Source organism: Emydura macquarii, unplaced genomic scaffold (assembly GCF_026122565.2).
Source record: "Emydura macquarii macquarii isolate MOO-44397 ecotype Brisbane River unplaced genomic scaffold, CSIRO-AGI_Emac_v2 contig_153, whole genome shotgun sequence".
Taxonomy (NCBI): domain Eukaryota; kingdom Metazoa; phylum Chordata; order Testudines; family Chelidae; genus Emydura; species Emydura macquarii.
In genome coordinates, this window is record NW_027130290.1 from 1 (window position 1) to 14,080 (window position 14,080).

At 53.2% G+C, this 14,080-nt stretch overlaps 1 protein-coding gene, 1 non-coding gene and 2 pseudogenes across 2 annotated transcripts; 3 read left to right on the forward strand and 1 right to left on the reverse strand.

The window, feature by feature from the left end:
* Positions 1-2,864: 2,864 nt before the first annotated feature.
* LOC137150339 (antigen-presenting glycoprotein CD1d-like) lies at positions 2,865-6,411 on the reverse strand (the record flags this gene model as incomplete). The annotated part of the gene is made up of 4 exons (XM_067544205.1): positions 6,288-6,411; positions 5,766-6,047; positions 3,508-3,789; positions 2,865-3,161 (listed from the first exon to the last, which is right to left on the reverse strand). Coding segments are annotated over exons 1-4 (985 nt in total), but the record flags the coding sequence as incomplete, so codon positions are not given.
* A 2,060-nt stretch (positions 6,412-8,471) lies between these two features.
* LOC137150347 (U1 spliceosomal RNA) lies at positions 8,472-8,635 on the forward strand. Its single transcript, XR_010918956.1, has one exon. It is a non-coding gene; the product is annotated as a U1 spliceosomal RNA (small nuclear RNA).
* Positions 8,636-9,435: 800 nt separating this feature from the next.
* On the forward strand, positions 9,436-9,645 carry LOC137150350 (U2 spliceosomal RNA; annotated as a pseudogene).
* Positions 9,646-10,078: 433 nt separating this feature from the next.
* LOC137150351 (U2 spliceosomal RNA) lies at positions 10,079-10,252 on the forward strand (annotated as a pseudogene).
* The last annotated feature ends 3,828 nt before the right edge of the window (positions 10,253-14,080 follow it).

A 14,080-nucleotide genomic window follows, 5' to 3' on the forward strand; every position in this document is an offset into this window, starting at 1 on the left:
TCATGTCATCCATCGACTTTCACCCAATCCCAGCTTCTGGTAAGCAGCAATCTCTGCCTGTCATAGTCATTGACAGGGCCCAAGCATAATTTTTTCAGGCCCATACAAACTTGTTACATTGTCCCCTCCGGCAGACATGCCACAATCTCTCATCCCATATGTACAATCTCATGAGCCCTGAAAAAAGTTTGAATTCTGAAATGGGGGTTGCAGTTTGGGCCGGGCCCCCAGGGCCTCTGGGGCCCTGGTAAAGGGTACCCTTTTGTGGGCTCTGGCCATTGATACCCCTGATCACAATACTTATCGTTCATAAAACCCCACCTCCCAACCCCAGAAAGCAGAGAAATATTAGATGCTTTCTTCCCCAGTTGACGAGGTAATTGAGAGACTGCACAAGGTCACTTCAGGTGGAACTGGGAAGAGAATCCAGGTCTCCAATATGGAATGCTCAGGCACTAGCCACTCATTTCTACTGCCTTTGGGGATGAATACATACAATAGATACGACCTGGTTATCTGTCACCACCCACCACTGCACAATGGAGCCAGGAAGAGAACACGAGAGTCGTGCTCTCTAATATTCTAATCTGTCTAGTAAGCAGTTGTGCCTGCTGGCAAAGCATGTGACGAGTCCCCCTCTGGCGTTTGGCCTCAAAAACAATGGCAATTCCTCCTAAAGTTCAAGAGGTGGGGATGTGTGCTGGGGACCGGAGAAGCCCTACTACAATCCCCATTGCTGTGGGAGTGAGTATTAAGTGGTTTGACTTGATATATATTTTAGGTTTTTTTTTTAATAGTTTAAATCATATGGTAGTTAACATTTTTATAATCTGTTAACTGTGGGGCGCTGTGCCATAAAATTCTGGCGTTCCAGACTGTGAACATGTATCTCACAGTTGGACGACTGGTGTGAAACACTGGCAGGTTTGGAAGCTGAGAAGGAAAGTGACCCAACCAGCTAAAAAATTCCTGCTGGGCATGTTTATATAAAGCACATGCATTGGGAGCCTGGCTCTTATTGTAATATGTTGCTATCATCACAATGACATATACAGATCTCACTGGGGCTGGGATTTATTTTGCCCTAAATTGGTTGTATCAAACCCTGTCTGCCTTCAAAAATCACAGCTGGGAAATGAAACATGTAAAACATTCTTCTTCTTTATTCACCTTAAGTAAACGTCTGGCTTAAAAGAAGCTAAGAGGGAACCTTCATAACCAGAACAGAGTAAAAACATCCACAAATCTGAAGAAGTGTTGTTCTGAAAAGCACTTAAGTGGAAATACTGCCCATGAACTATGGGGTGGAATTAATGTTACAGCATCTCACTTTCAGAAACATTTTATAGATCTCCTTTTCCCTTTGCTTTCATTTCATCTAGCTTTACACATCGTTTTCTCTAGCACTCGTTTTCCATCTGTTTATTTCTCAGTCTTCCTAACCCTTCTCCATTCCCTGTTATGGATCATTCCACCTCAGGTTCCCAGATCTCTCCCCTGAGTTTATCCCTTCCTCTCTTGCTGCCCGCCCAGAAGCATTTCCCTTCTCGGGACGGTTTTGCTTTCACTCTTCATTTGACTTTCCCTCCACTTTCTCCAGGCTTCTCTCTTTACACTGGTTTTACTGTATGTTTTCCTCTTTTATTCTTTCATTTCTTCTCTCCCTTCTGGTTAAACCTGCCCTGCACTTGATTCCCCGACCTTCATCCAGCTGGCATCACCCCACCCCCTACCTCCTTCCCACCACAGCTTCCTTTCCTGAATGGCCTGAAGGTCACACTCTCCGTTCCCAGGGTCTTCCTGTCCCCCTGCTGGTGCAGAGCCTCCAATTTCCTGAGCAGGATGGGGCTGGATCCAGGCAGTGGGACTGGGGCGCAGGGAGGCAGAGGGGGCGGGTGGGGCCTGTGGGGATGTACCGTTATACTTTCTCCTTTACCGTTCTGATAATGGTATAGTATTGTTTAGTGTGGCATAAGTGGACTCCTTCTTTTTAGTTTCTTGAAGTGAGCTCTCTCCTGGAACTTGTACTATTGAACCTAACAGTATCTTGATACATGCTGTGTGTGTGTGTGTGTGTGTGTGTGTGTGTGTGTGTGTGTGTGTGTGTGTGTGTGTGTGTGTGTGTGTGTGTGTGTGTGTGTGTGTGTGTGTGTGTGTGAGGAATGAATGTGCAGGGCATAAAAAGACCCAACCTAAACTGCTCTAACAACAGAAAGGGGAGTAAAGATGCAGACTGCCATCCTGACCCCAAAGGACAAAGAATGCACATCGAAGACCCTAAAGTGCAAAAAAATGACCCTAAAGTACAGAAGGATCCACCCTGGGAACACACAAAGTACAGAAATAAGAGAGTAGTCATGCTTGCGATTAGCTGGTGATTAACAACCACACTGGACGTAGAGGAGGCAGCAGGACACAGCAAGGCCCATAGACGTACATGAGAGCCAGCCAGTATAAAAGCTGGGTAAAAACATGGAAACTTTGGGTCTTGTTCTACAATTGTCATCTTGGAGCTTCAGATTCATGACCGATAAAGGCCCAGCTCCCTCCGCGTGCCCAGTCTAGCTGGCCACTAGGCCGGCTCGAGCAACACGTTTTATATCAAACCAGCTTGCAGAACTTTATGAGTGTGTGTGAATGTGACGGCTTTTTGATATTCTTACACGTACAATAAACGTGGTGTGTTGCCTTGTCCCCCTGAATAAGATCTAGTCTTTTCTCTTACAAGTATAACAGTACATCCCCACAGGCCCCACCCACCCCCTCTGCCTCCCTGCGCCTCAATCCCTCTGCCTGGATCCAGCCCTGTCCTGCTCAGGACATGTAGGAAAAGACCCCAGAGACCAGGAGGGACGTGCACCTACCCCACGGGATCAGCAGGCTCTGGCCCCCCAGGCTGCTGTGATCTACCCAGCAGGTGTAGCTGTGCCCGTCACCCGGCTCCACGGCCAGGGAGCTGCGCAGCTGGTAGGTCAGGTCGGCGTTGGGCAGGATCCCGGTGGAGTTCAGCCACCAGCCCGGCACCATCTCCTCCCCATTCTGCAGCCAGGCCATGCGGACAGGCCAGGGGTAGAAACCGGTGACGCGGCAAACCAGCAGTAACAGCTCAGGAGTCTTGGCTGGGGGAGGCTCTCGGGCAAACACCACGGCAACCGGATGCTCTGAGACAAAAGAGGGAGAGAAACAGGGCAGGGGAGAGGGGACAATTCAGTCTGAGCCTCAGGGATTCACTAGCCAAGCCCAGCTCCATTTCACGGGGTCAGGCGTTGGCTCAGCTATCCTGGACAGGTCTCAGTTCTGCCCCCTGAAGTGACTAGTGGGTGACAGGATCCACCTTCACTTCCTGTCCTAAACTGCCATGCAGTGCGGCTATGAAATAGCTACTGCGCTCCACCCCAGATACAGCTGCATTTGTACATAAGGCAAGGGGTCCGTATATCAACAGCCCCTTGCCCCATCCTAGAGGTGGCTGCAAATGAGTGAGTGAGGAGTGGTGTCCACGTTCACCTTGCCTCTGCAGAGACTCTTTCCCACGCTGGGAAAAGCTCTTGATCTCATTGACACAAGCTGTTCTCAGGAGCAACTGAAGCATGATGGTCGTGCCTCTGTCCCGGCTGAGAAGGTCCTGCACATAGAGCAACACCTTGCGCTGCAGCCGAGGGACCCGGATGCCTGCATCCACGTTGAAGCTCCTCACGTGGTCGCCATTCACCGCGGCATCACAGAATCCCCTGGAGGTGCCGTTGGGGTGGAGCTGGCAGCCAATGGAGGCCTGGATAACAAAGGGGTCTGGAACAGGAAGAACAGGTGGGATCAGGATGAGTCGTGCGGAGGTCACCAGGGGTGAGGGGTGGAGGGCAGAACTAGAGAGATGGGGTGGGGAATAAAGACATGAGAGCTGCAATGAGGATGTTTGGCCACAAGATGGCGGCAGGCTTGTGGGGTGGCCCTGACTGAAGTTAAGGATACATTGCGATGTCTGTTGAAAGCTGATTTTTCAAAGTACTCTAGCTCTGAGGTCCACATGCACAGTCAGATTGGCTCAGCAATCACTGTGCTACTTGGGGGCCTGAGGCAGAGTTTGTGGTGCAAATTTGGGGTCACTTGGTCATAGGGATCCTGAGATACAGACCCCCCCTCAATAGTAGGAGTTTAAAATGTTGAGCGTCTCATAGAGTTTTTGTGCTGCACTAAAGAAAACTGTGGCCCTGACCCTCAATAATCTTATGTCCCTGGGCTCCCCTGAGCTCATCTCCGCAAGGGCAGCAAGGACAAGTTTGGCTTCCCAACGTTACAAAAGTCCCTGGGCCTTGGTTCTGTCTGAGTGGTGGTACGCCGGGCGGTGACACGCACCTCTGCCCACAGACAGTTCACAGCTTTGTGCGTGATCCTTTCCTCAGCAGCTCCTCAGGGTGTGACACACCGAGTCACACACTCACTTAGCAGGAGACACTGAAACCTCTGAGCCCCAGGTTCCTCCATCCAAGCCCTGTCACCGAGAGGTTCATGGGCTGTGAGCTGTGATCACAGGACTGGCGTACGCTCTGTTGTGAAACGCACACGCACAGGTGATTGCCTTCAAACTAGCTATGGCACAGCACGGTGCAGGGAAAACTTTGTGGTGCAAATTTGGGGGCAGTTGGTTAAGGGGTTCCTGAGAGAAAGTCTCTCTCAAGGACCTGTTTTTAATGCTCCGGTATCGGACACCCAGCGCAGACACGGGGCTGAGGAGCTGGGAAGAGGAGTGCTGGGGTCTGTCCCATCCCCTGGGGCAGAGCTGGCTGTGAGGGTGGGGGAGGCATTATCTTAGCTCTGCATTTCCTGCTTCCAGTTCTTGTGCTGCGGTTTCATGGTTCGCAGAGGTGTCAGTTTTCAATGTTCAGGCAGAACAGGTGGTACCGTGAGCACCCTTCCCCCTCCTTCAACAAAGGCCTTTGGTAGGGCCCATGGTTGTGGAAAAACAATGAGCCTAGAGTCAGGGGATGGGACACGGGGCTTTTCCACTCCAGGATGCACACAGGCTACAGTCTGGCCTCAGAGCTCGGATCCTGGCTCAGTGGGGTGGAGAATGGGAATCAGGGGCTTTTCCCCTCTAGAGCAGTGCTTCTCAAATGTATTTGATTAGTTCCCCTTCTTTGTGTCTGTAGTCATTTACCACCCCTCCCCACAAGTACACATAGCACCTGCCCCCCAGCCCCCATCTCTGCGAGCCAGGCACCCTGCTCTGAAAGCAGCGACAGGCCAGCAGTAGCATTGAAGCAAGGGTGGCAAAGGGAAAAGTGATATTCGTCAATATTGCTTTTCACAGCCGACTCAGCGCCCCGTTGCCACCCTCACTTCTGCACTGCTGCTGCCAGCCCTGGGCTGCCAGCCAGAGCCCGGCCACTTCCAGGTGAGGGATTGGGGAGAGGGCGGAGGGAAGCCCAAACCCGGCTGGCCTTTATCTCCACCTCCAGGGTGTGCACGGCCCTTCTGCATGAGCCCCAGCTACCCAGCACTGACAGCCAAAGTGCTTCTAAAAAGAAAAGCACACAGCTCCCACGTCCCTTGGCACATTCCCACATCTCCCTTAGGAGGCCTGACCCATAGCTTGAGAACCGCTGCTTTAGGGGATGCTGGCTCCAATCAGCCTAAAGGGCTGAGGACTGGCTGTCTTGTCCCCAATCCACCCTGTCACCACACAATCAGTTGGTGTTGTGAGTGTGTCAGTTCTCAGCTCTCTGGCCGGTAATGGGAGAGAACCCCTCAGACTGCACCATCCCCACAGCCTAATTCTTCCTGCTTCACCACTTTGTGCACCAGACGGGTGAAGTCCGACAGGGAGCAATGGATCACCGCCTCCAGGTCCTGCCACTCCTTCGGGGTCAGGCCCCGCTGGGCCCTGGGCTGGAGGAAGCGGATCCTGCAGGTGCTGCAATTCAGGGAGTGGGTCCTAAAATCACCCAGTAGGGCCATTTCCCGCTGCATGTCCATGGAGCTGGCGCTGTGGAAGGTGGCAGCATGGAGCAGCCGGAGGGTGACAGATCCTGGGGAGACAGGAGGGGAGGCTGGGGGAGGGGAGAGGAATCAAGTGTAGGACAAAGCAGGTGGGGTGAGAGATTAACGAGTCTCGGTCTTGTTAACGCTCCCTGACTGCACTGTCTGCCTGCTGAGTCCTAACCCGCCTCCCCCCTCCTGCTGCACCCCCAGCAAGGGTCATTGGCCCAGCTCGGTGCTGTCCCTTCCTGTCCCTAGGATTACACCATCCCCAGCCCAGTAGCAAAATGGGAAAGGGGGTCCCCACTTACCAGCCAGGGCCCCCCATGCCCAGGGGAGGAGCAGCAGAAGGACCAGCATCCTGGCAGGAGAAGGGGGATCCGGACTCTGGCGGGTGTCAGGGCAGCGGGACGAGGGGTCTGGGGTCGTCCACATTTTCTCAGTTCCTCCTCCCCAGGGCTCACGTTCCTCCGCCAACTTCTCTTTGTCTCTGCCCAGCTCTGTGCCTGCAGCTGCCAGCGCCGAGCCAATGAAGGCAGAGTGAGTCAGGGAGCGGAGCCAGCGCGGGAGGGGGATCCCCGGCAGCAAGATCAGAATCAGGCCCTGTCCCAGGCTCAGTGTGTGTGAGACGCCCCCCTCCACCTCCTCCAGCTTGGGGTATCGCTGCCCCCAGCACAGCCCCCCAGCGCCACACGGGGGCATCGGGGCCAGCCCTGACTTCCCAGGCACAGCACCCCTCCTGAGCCCCATCCCTGCTCACTCTAGCATAGGTCCCCCAATGCCACCTGGGGCAAAGGGGCCAACCCTGACCACCAGTGGAGAGCCAGAGCCAGAGCCGCTCAGAGCCAGATTACCCATAGACACACTAGGCAGGTATTTAGGGTTTGAATTCATGGGGGCACCCAAAAATTATAGGCCACCATCCAGGAATTCCCATCCGATAATGACAGAGTGTCTCTTATAAACCTCCTGCAGCTGCACCAAAACAGCACTGAAGCAATTATCCTCACCAATGCAGGCAAGAGGTGGTGATGTTTCTTAGCACCCCAAACTTGGTCCCGTGGAGGAGAGCTCTGGGGTAGATGGCAGGGAGTTTCTTGAGGATTCTTTACTCTTGAAGCTTGCCCCCACTCACCCTGTATCTCCGCCGTGGAGCAGGCACAGCCAGTCCCTGCATTGTGAGACAGCAGGAGGTAGTGGGGAGCAGCTGCCCAGCCCCCTGAGAGCGCAATGAGGCGCGTGCCTTGGGTTTCTCACCGTTTTACCAGTGCTTGTTACAACACCTGTGCACTGCAGTGCTGGTGCTGGGGTTTGTCTGCTTCTGCAGCACAGGGGGCTGTGTTGTTCTGAGCTCTGAGGCAGCACACAAATGATCCTCCTGTCACAGCCCAGCATGTTCGGTTCCTGGGCGATTAGGAGTGACAATAAGACTAAACGTGCTGCTTTACTCCCACAAGCTCCAGTCTGAACTTTAGTCTAAATGCACACTCGCAAACCAGTAAAAGACTGGTTAATGTTTACAATGGGTCTTAAAAGCGTCAGAAGGAAAGGAATGTTTGTGGACCATTTTGTTTCGTGATGGTTTCAGACGTTAGTTTTTAAATCAGTCAATTTTGTAATGGAAACAACGTGACCAAAACCCTGTCACAAAATTTGAGACTGTCGAAACAAAGCTTAATGCTAAAAAAAAAACCCAAACCCCGTACGGAGTTCCACCAAGTGTGAATCGCGTCTGTTTGCAGCACGGTCCAGTCTGAAGTTCTGGCCGCTTTCTCCCTCTCCTTGCCCCTCATCCAAGCATTCCAAATCCATTTCTTCTTTGGGAAGTGAAAAAGTGGAAACTGCCACGGGGCTCCTTTTCTTCAGTGCAAACGGAGCTCAGGGCCCTAACGTAAGGAGTCGGCGGCGTCTAAGGAGCTACTGTCCAAAACGTCACCATCGCAGCCATCGTAGGTGAATAAAAAGGTTCTTCCGATTTACAAATTAAAGCCCGTCCTTCTGCGCTCCAGGCACTGCTGGACACGATGGGGGAGGTTTCCCACAGCGGTGGTGGGGGAGAGATTCCTTCTGCAGAGCCTGTTTTCCTTCCTAGGTGCTGACTAACGGCGTCCAGGGTACGTCTTGAACCAGGACGCCACAGAGTCCGCAGCAGAAAAGCTCGTCCCCGGATCAGCCCGGCAACAGCACCGCCCGGCCGTGGGCTGAGAGCTGGCGGGGCTGGCGGGGCGGGGCGGGACGGGGCGGGGCTTGCGGTCGCGTATGCAGATCTCGGAGCGAGCGGAGCGTTGTGGGAACGGAAAAAGGCGGCGGATCCCGGCCCATTGGGCCCCAGCCAGGGGTCGGTGGCGAGAAGGAATCGGGCCGGAACCGTGGCGGGGCCGGTGGCGGTGGTCGGTGTCGGCGGTCGGGGATGGCGGGAGGATCGCGTCGGTCCCCACCGTGTGTTGAGAGTATGATGCGAGCGAGGGCGGGCGGCGTCGGGGGCGCGTTTGCTCATACTTACCTGGCAGGGGAGACACCATGATCACGAAGGTGGTTTTCCCAGGGCGAGGCTCATCCATTGCACTGCGGGTGTGCTGACCCCTGCGATTTCCCCAAATGCGGGAAACTCGACTGCATAATTTGTGGTAGTGGGGGACTGCGTTCGCGCTCTCCCCTGGCTTTCTTTTGTATTAAAAATAGTTTGAGAATTCCGTGTTCCGCGGGCGGGGCGACGTTTGTAACTCTCGGCTGCTGCTCGAGTTTTTGGAGTGGGCCAGGGTGGGGCCCCCAGAGCTCCTTTTCAGGAACCCGGTGTGCCTGTGGTTCAGCTACAGCGCGGACTGCTTCCAGCCGGGGGTCAGCTCAGAGCCGGGCGGGCGGGGCTCATGGGGCGCTTCCGTTGAGCAGCGCGGTCAGTGGCCGATGCCCGCCGGGGTGCGAGTTGGAGCCAGCTCTGCGAGTTCAGCAAGGGGCAGCGGGGCCGCCGCGGGGGTGACCACATCTCCTGACTAGACAGGGACAGTGCCCGTGCTCCGGGCTCCGTTTCACAGAGGCGCCCGTCACCCGCAGCCAGCCCCGCCCCGCCCCGATCGTTCACGCTCGCCGTCTGGCCGCCCTGGCTGCGGCACGGCGCCGGCAGTTCCCCGGCGCCGGCAGTTCCGGGGAGAGTAAACGGATTGCGCGCCTGCCGGAGGGCGGGTTTACGCAGATTAGGAGCGTCTGGCGGCAGGCAGGGAAGGGAGCCCAGCGAGATGGACCGAACTCCCCAGGCCGAAAGAACCCTCTGTGTTTGGGCCGAGCTTCGCGTCGGTCTCTCACTGCCAGTGCTCGCAGCGCAGCCGATTCGGGGCAGCGATCGGCCACTGAGGAGCGTCGTTGTGAAAGCGAGCGGCATGTTGCGCCCGGCTGCCGGCGGTTCCCTGTGATATTGAAAGTGGTGGGAGCAGGGGAGATGCGGAGCGTTCGAGCATTTTTGATATCGCTTCTCAGCTTTATGGCTAAGATCATGTATATCTCTATCTATCTATTTAATGTTTAGCTGTATTTATCTGGCCTTTGTGTTGGGGACGATGACTATTCTGATTTTATCGGATTAAAAAATTTTTGGAAGCATGGAGCTGTATGGCGTACAATACACTCCACGCATCGATCTGGTATCGCAGTACTTCCAGAAACGGTGACCTTCCCTGCTGGGGAGAACAATATTGTGAAAAACAGAAAAAAATGGTGGTTTTAATCTTGTGTGCAGTTTTCTGTTTGTTATTCAGACTGTCCAATTATTTTTTCTCCGTTTATGATTCTGCAGTTCATTTTCTTTTTGTGTTTTTCTGTTTTCTGTTTAACTCCATCTTTGTGGCTAGGTCTTGTCTTACATTTACACGAATAAACCCTCTTTTCCTTAAGCTCTCGCTCTGTTAGTTTTTTAAACATTATCTTTAATAAAGCATCTTAAAACTGCTCTTATCAGTTTGACATCTGACACGTTAACTGTCAAAGCCTTTACCCTCCATCTGGGATTATGCTTTCCTTGGCGGCTCCAACTCCCCACGCAACACTGTACCCGCGGATAATATGTACATTATGCTCCGATGCCAAGAAACTTGCTTAAGCTCCGTGCCCGATCATTTCTAAAAAAACATAAACGTTTTGAGCTCTGTTCCATCAGTTTTTACTAGCTGGTGTGTTCTCTAGCTGAGAACTCTGTATTACATGGAGTTTTTGGAACCGGGGCTTGCTCCGTCCACTCCACGCATCACCCTGGTATTGCAGTACTTCCGGGAATGGTGCCCCTCCCTCTGGGGAGAACAAGCTGGTGAAAAACAAGAGAAAAATAGTCCCAGTGCACAATGTGCGTGTGTATTTTAAGGTACTGTCTGTGTGTTAATTATACACTGATTTTATTGGCCTTTAATCCTTCAGTGGGGCTTTTAGTGTCTGGTGTCGCAACATGAGAACGTTGCTGTTCCCTGCCTTTCCCTACATCTGGGTTTAATTTCGGGAACAGTCTCTGCAGATGTGTTACCCAGACTAGGCGGAGTGCCTAGGGAAGAAGAGAAGCAAGGGTGCGTCAGACTCCTAGAGTTTAAAGCCAGATGGGCGAGGTGCGCTGTGTGGGGGTTTCACAGAGGGTAGATTTCTGAGGGGGTGGCACGGCTCAGTCCAAAGACTGGAGTAGCAGGGACATTAGAGGTAAAACACCCTGACGAATGGAGGATTGGGATTGGATGATGTGACTGCCCACCCGGGGGAGACACCTGGGCTGGAGCCAGCCTCTGCCCAGTGCAGGGGCTGAGGTGGGCTAGCCAAAAAATAGGTGCCCCAACTCCTCTCCGTGGCCTTGCCTTCTCGTGCTCCTTCTCTGGGAAGTGCCATTCCTCAGTAGCTCCACTTCCTCCTGCCACAAGTGCCCCCCCTTATGCGGCACCCTGGCCGGATTAGAAGCGGCAGCAGGACAGTGCCGCTCGGCTCCCGTTCTGGCTGGTGCCATGGTGCGGGCGGCTGCGGCCCTCCCACTCTCCTCCAGCTGCGGCTGGTGTCCTGGAGCTCGGGACCTGTTGCTCCTGTCGCTCTCTGAGCGGGGCTGCAAGGAGTGGGTGAATCCAGGCCACTCTGGACAGCACCCACAAACCCAGGCTTGCAGTGCAGAGAAAACGCAGCGGACCGCCCCCTCCCCCACACACACACCACCACCACCACCAACCGCCATACGCTGCATGAACAGAATGCCATGGGGCCGGATGCAATGCACCCGAGGGTGCTGAGGGAGTTGGCTAATGTGATTTCAGAGCCATTGGTTATTATCTTTGAAAGCTCGTGGCAACAGGGGAGGTCCCTGATGACTGGAAAAAAGCAAATATAGTGCCCATCTTCAAAAAAGGGAGGAAAGAGGATCCAGGGAACTACAGACCAGTCAGCCTCACTTTAATCCCTGGAAAAATCATGGAGCAGGTCCTTAAGAAATCCATTTTAAGGCATCTGGAAGGTAGGGATAGGATACAGAAGGACCTAAACAAACTGGAGGATTGGGCCAAAAGAAATCTAATGAGGTTCAACAAAGAAAAGTGCAGAGTCCTCCACTTAGGAAGGAAGAATCCCATGCACAGCTATAGACTGGGGACTGACGAGCTAGGCAGCAGTTCTGCAGAAAAGGACCTGGGGGTAACAGTGGATAAAAAGCTGGATATGAGTCAGCAGTGTGCCCTGGTTGTCAAGAAGGCTAATAGCATATTGGGCTGCACTAGGAGGGTCATTGCCAGCAGGACGCGGGAAGTGATTATTTCCCTCTATTCGGCATTGGTGAGGCCGCATTTAGAGTATTGTGTCCAGTTTTGGGCCCCCCCACCCCCACTATAAAAAGGATGTAGACAAGTTGGAGAGAGTACAGCGGAGGGCAACAAAAATGATTAGGGGGCTGGAGCACAGGACTTATGAGGAGAGGCTGAGGGAACTGGGCTTGTTTACTCTGCAAAAGAGAAGACTGAGGGGGATTTGATAGCAGCCTTTAACTACCTGAAAGGGGGTTTGAGGGAGGATGGGGCTAGGCTGTTCTCGGTGATGGCGGATGACAGAACAAGGAGCAACGGTCTCAAGTTGCAGTTGGGGAGGTCTAGGTTGGACATTAGGAAAAGTTTTTCCCTAGGCGGGTGGTGAAGCACTAGAATGGGTTACCTAAGAAGGTCGTGGAATCTCCACCTTTAGAGATTTTTAAGCTGAGGCTTGACAAAGCCCTGGCTGGGATGATATAGCTGAGGTTAGTCCTGCTTTGAGCAGGGGGTTGGACTAGATGACCTCCTGAGGTCCTTTCCAATATTCTATGATTCTATGATTCTATCATATACTTTTAGTCACCTTTGACTAAGTTCAGTGACTCTGGGAACAAAGAGGAGAATCAGCACCATGTATTCAGCCACTTCTCCACAGAGCACAGCTGAGCAAGTCCTGATTTACATGGCTATAGACAGCACAAGAGACAGAGCACAGGCTGGATAGCAACATATCACAGTAAAACCCGGGCTCTCATCATAGGCACATGCCGGTATAGTCCCTGCTGGCGTTGGGGTGACACAACCAAGAAGAGAAGCAAATCCCACAGTTCTGCCTCCCAACAATTGCAGCTGGAAAATTAAAAAAGAACAAACCAGAATTGTCTTTGATGCTTTATTTACCCTAAATACACAAATACCCAGCATGGGGAAAAGTTGCTGAGAAGCAGAGTCAATAACTACAACAATGAAAAGAGACCCACAGATTTTGTGAATATTTTTTTAATGACACTAAAATGGCAAAAAAGTCAAAGGCAATTTCTGAGTGACAGTCTCATCTACAGGATGTTTTATAAATCTCTCTGTCCCTTTTCTTCTCCCTTTTCTTTCACACTGTTCATTTTTACTCACCATTTTTCCTAGCCCCATTTCCCATCCTGTTAATTTCTCTGTGTCTCTTCCACTCTCCTCCAGTCCCTGTCACAGATCATTGCCCCTCACATCTCCATTCTCTCCCTGAATTTATCCCTTCTCCTCTCGCTGCCTCTGGCTGGTTCCCCTTCAGAGTGTTTTCCTCTCATTATTTTCATAGCTATTTTGCACCATTTCTCTAGGATTCTCTGGTAATTTTGTTTTACTTTATTTTTCCTCATTTCCTCTGTTAAATCTGGTTCAGCCCCCCTGGCCTCAGTGACTCTCCATGTTGCCAATCCCAGAAGTTAAAAATCATGAATCAAAACCAAAAGTAATGAAATTGAACCCCTAAAACATGAGATTTCAAAACAACACAGACTGTATTCTGGGTGATCCTGTGATTTGTGAACTCTCCCTGCCCATCCCCTGCGTGTGTGTGACAATTACTGTGGTGCCAGCCCTGCAGCGACAGAGGAAGGTGACTGTGGCCCTGCGGCAGGAGCTCTGGCTGGGAGCCCCAGTGAGATCTAACCCCACAGATTGTACAAACCCTCCCTGCCGCTGCGGAGCTTCCAGCTTCTCCCAACCCCCAAACCCTCATTCATTAATGCTGGGTCCGGCCACCCCCACGTCTGCCTGTCCCCAGCCCGGCTGTTAATTCTGCCCCTGCCCAGCCCCACATCTGCCCCTCAGGGCCCCTCTGCTCCCCTGCAGCTCCAGGGGTTCTTCACCCTCCTCCCCTCCCATCCCTGGTGCTGAGGGAGGGGGAGGAGCTTCCAGGGATCATAGAGATGAAGGGCCTGGGACTGGGTAGACATGGGAGTCCTCCATGATCATAGAGACTAGGGTGTGTGAGGCTAGAGAGGCTGATTTCTCCCCCCATGTCAGGGACACAGTCTGAGCTGGGATCCCCACCACACCCGGAGCCAGGGGCGGATTCTCCCCCCAGGGACAGAGGCCGGCGGGAAAGTGAAGATCGGGGCCTGGTCACCAGCATCCAAAAATGTCACCTGGCCCCGGTCACAGTCCAGACACACCCGGATCCTGCTGGGGACCCAGCGCAGGGGCAGGGGGGTCAGAGGGGGAGGTGAGAGCCCAGAACTGATCCCCCACTGCTCCACAGCCCAGATCCCCTCCTCAGGGCTAAGACTGATCCCTCCCTTCCTACTCACAGACTCTCTGGCCACCCCCACAGCCCAGTATTGCCCATCCCCCACCTCCACCTC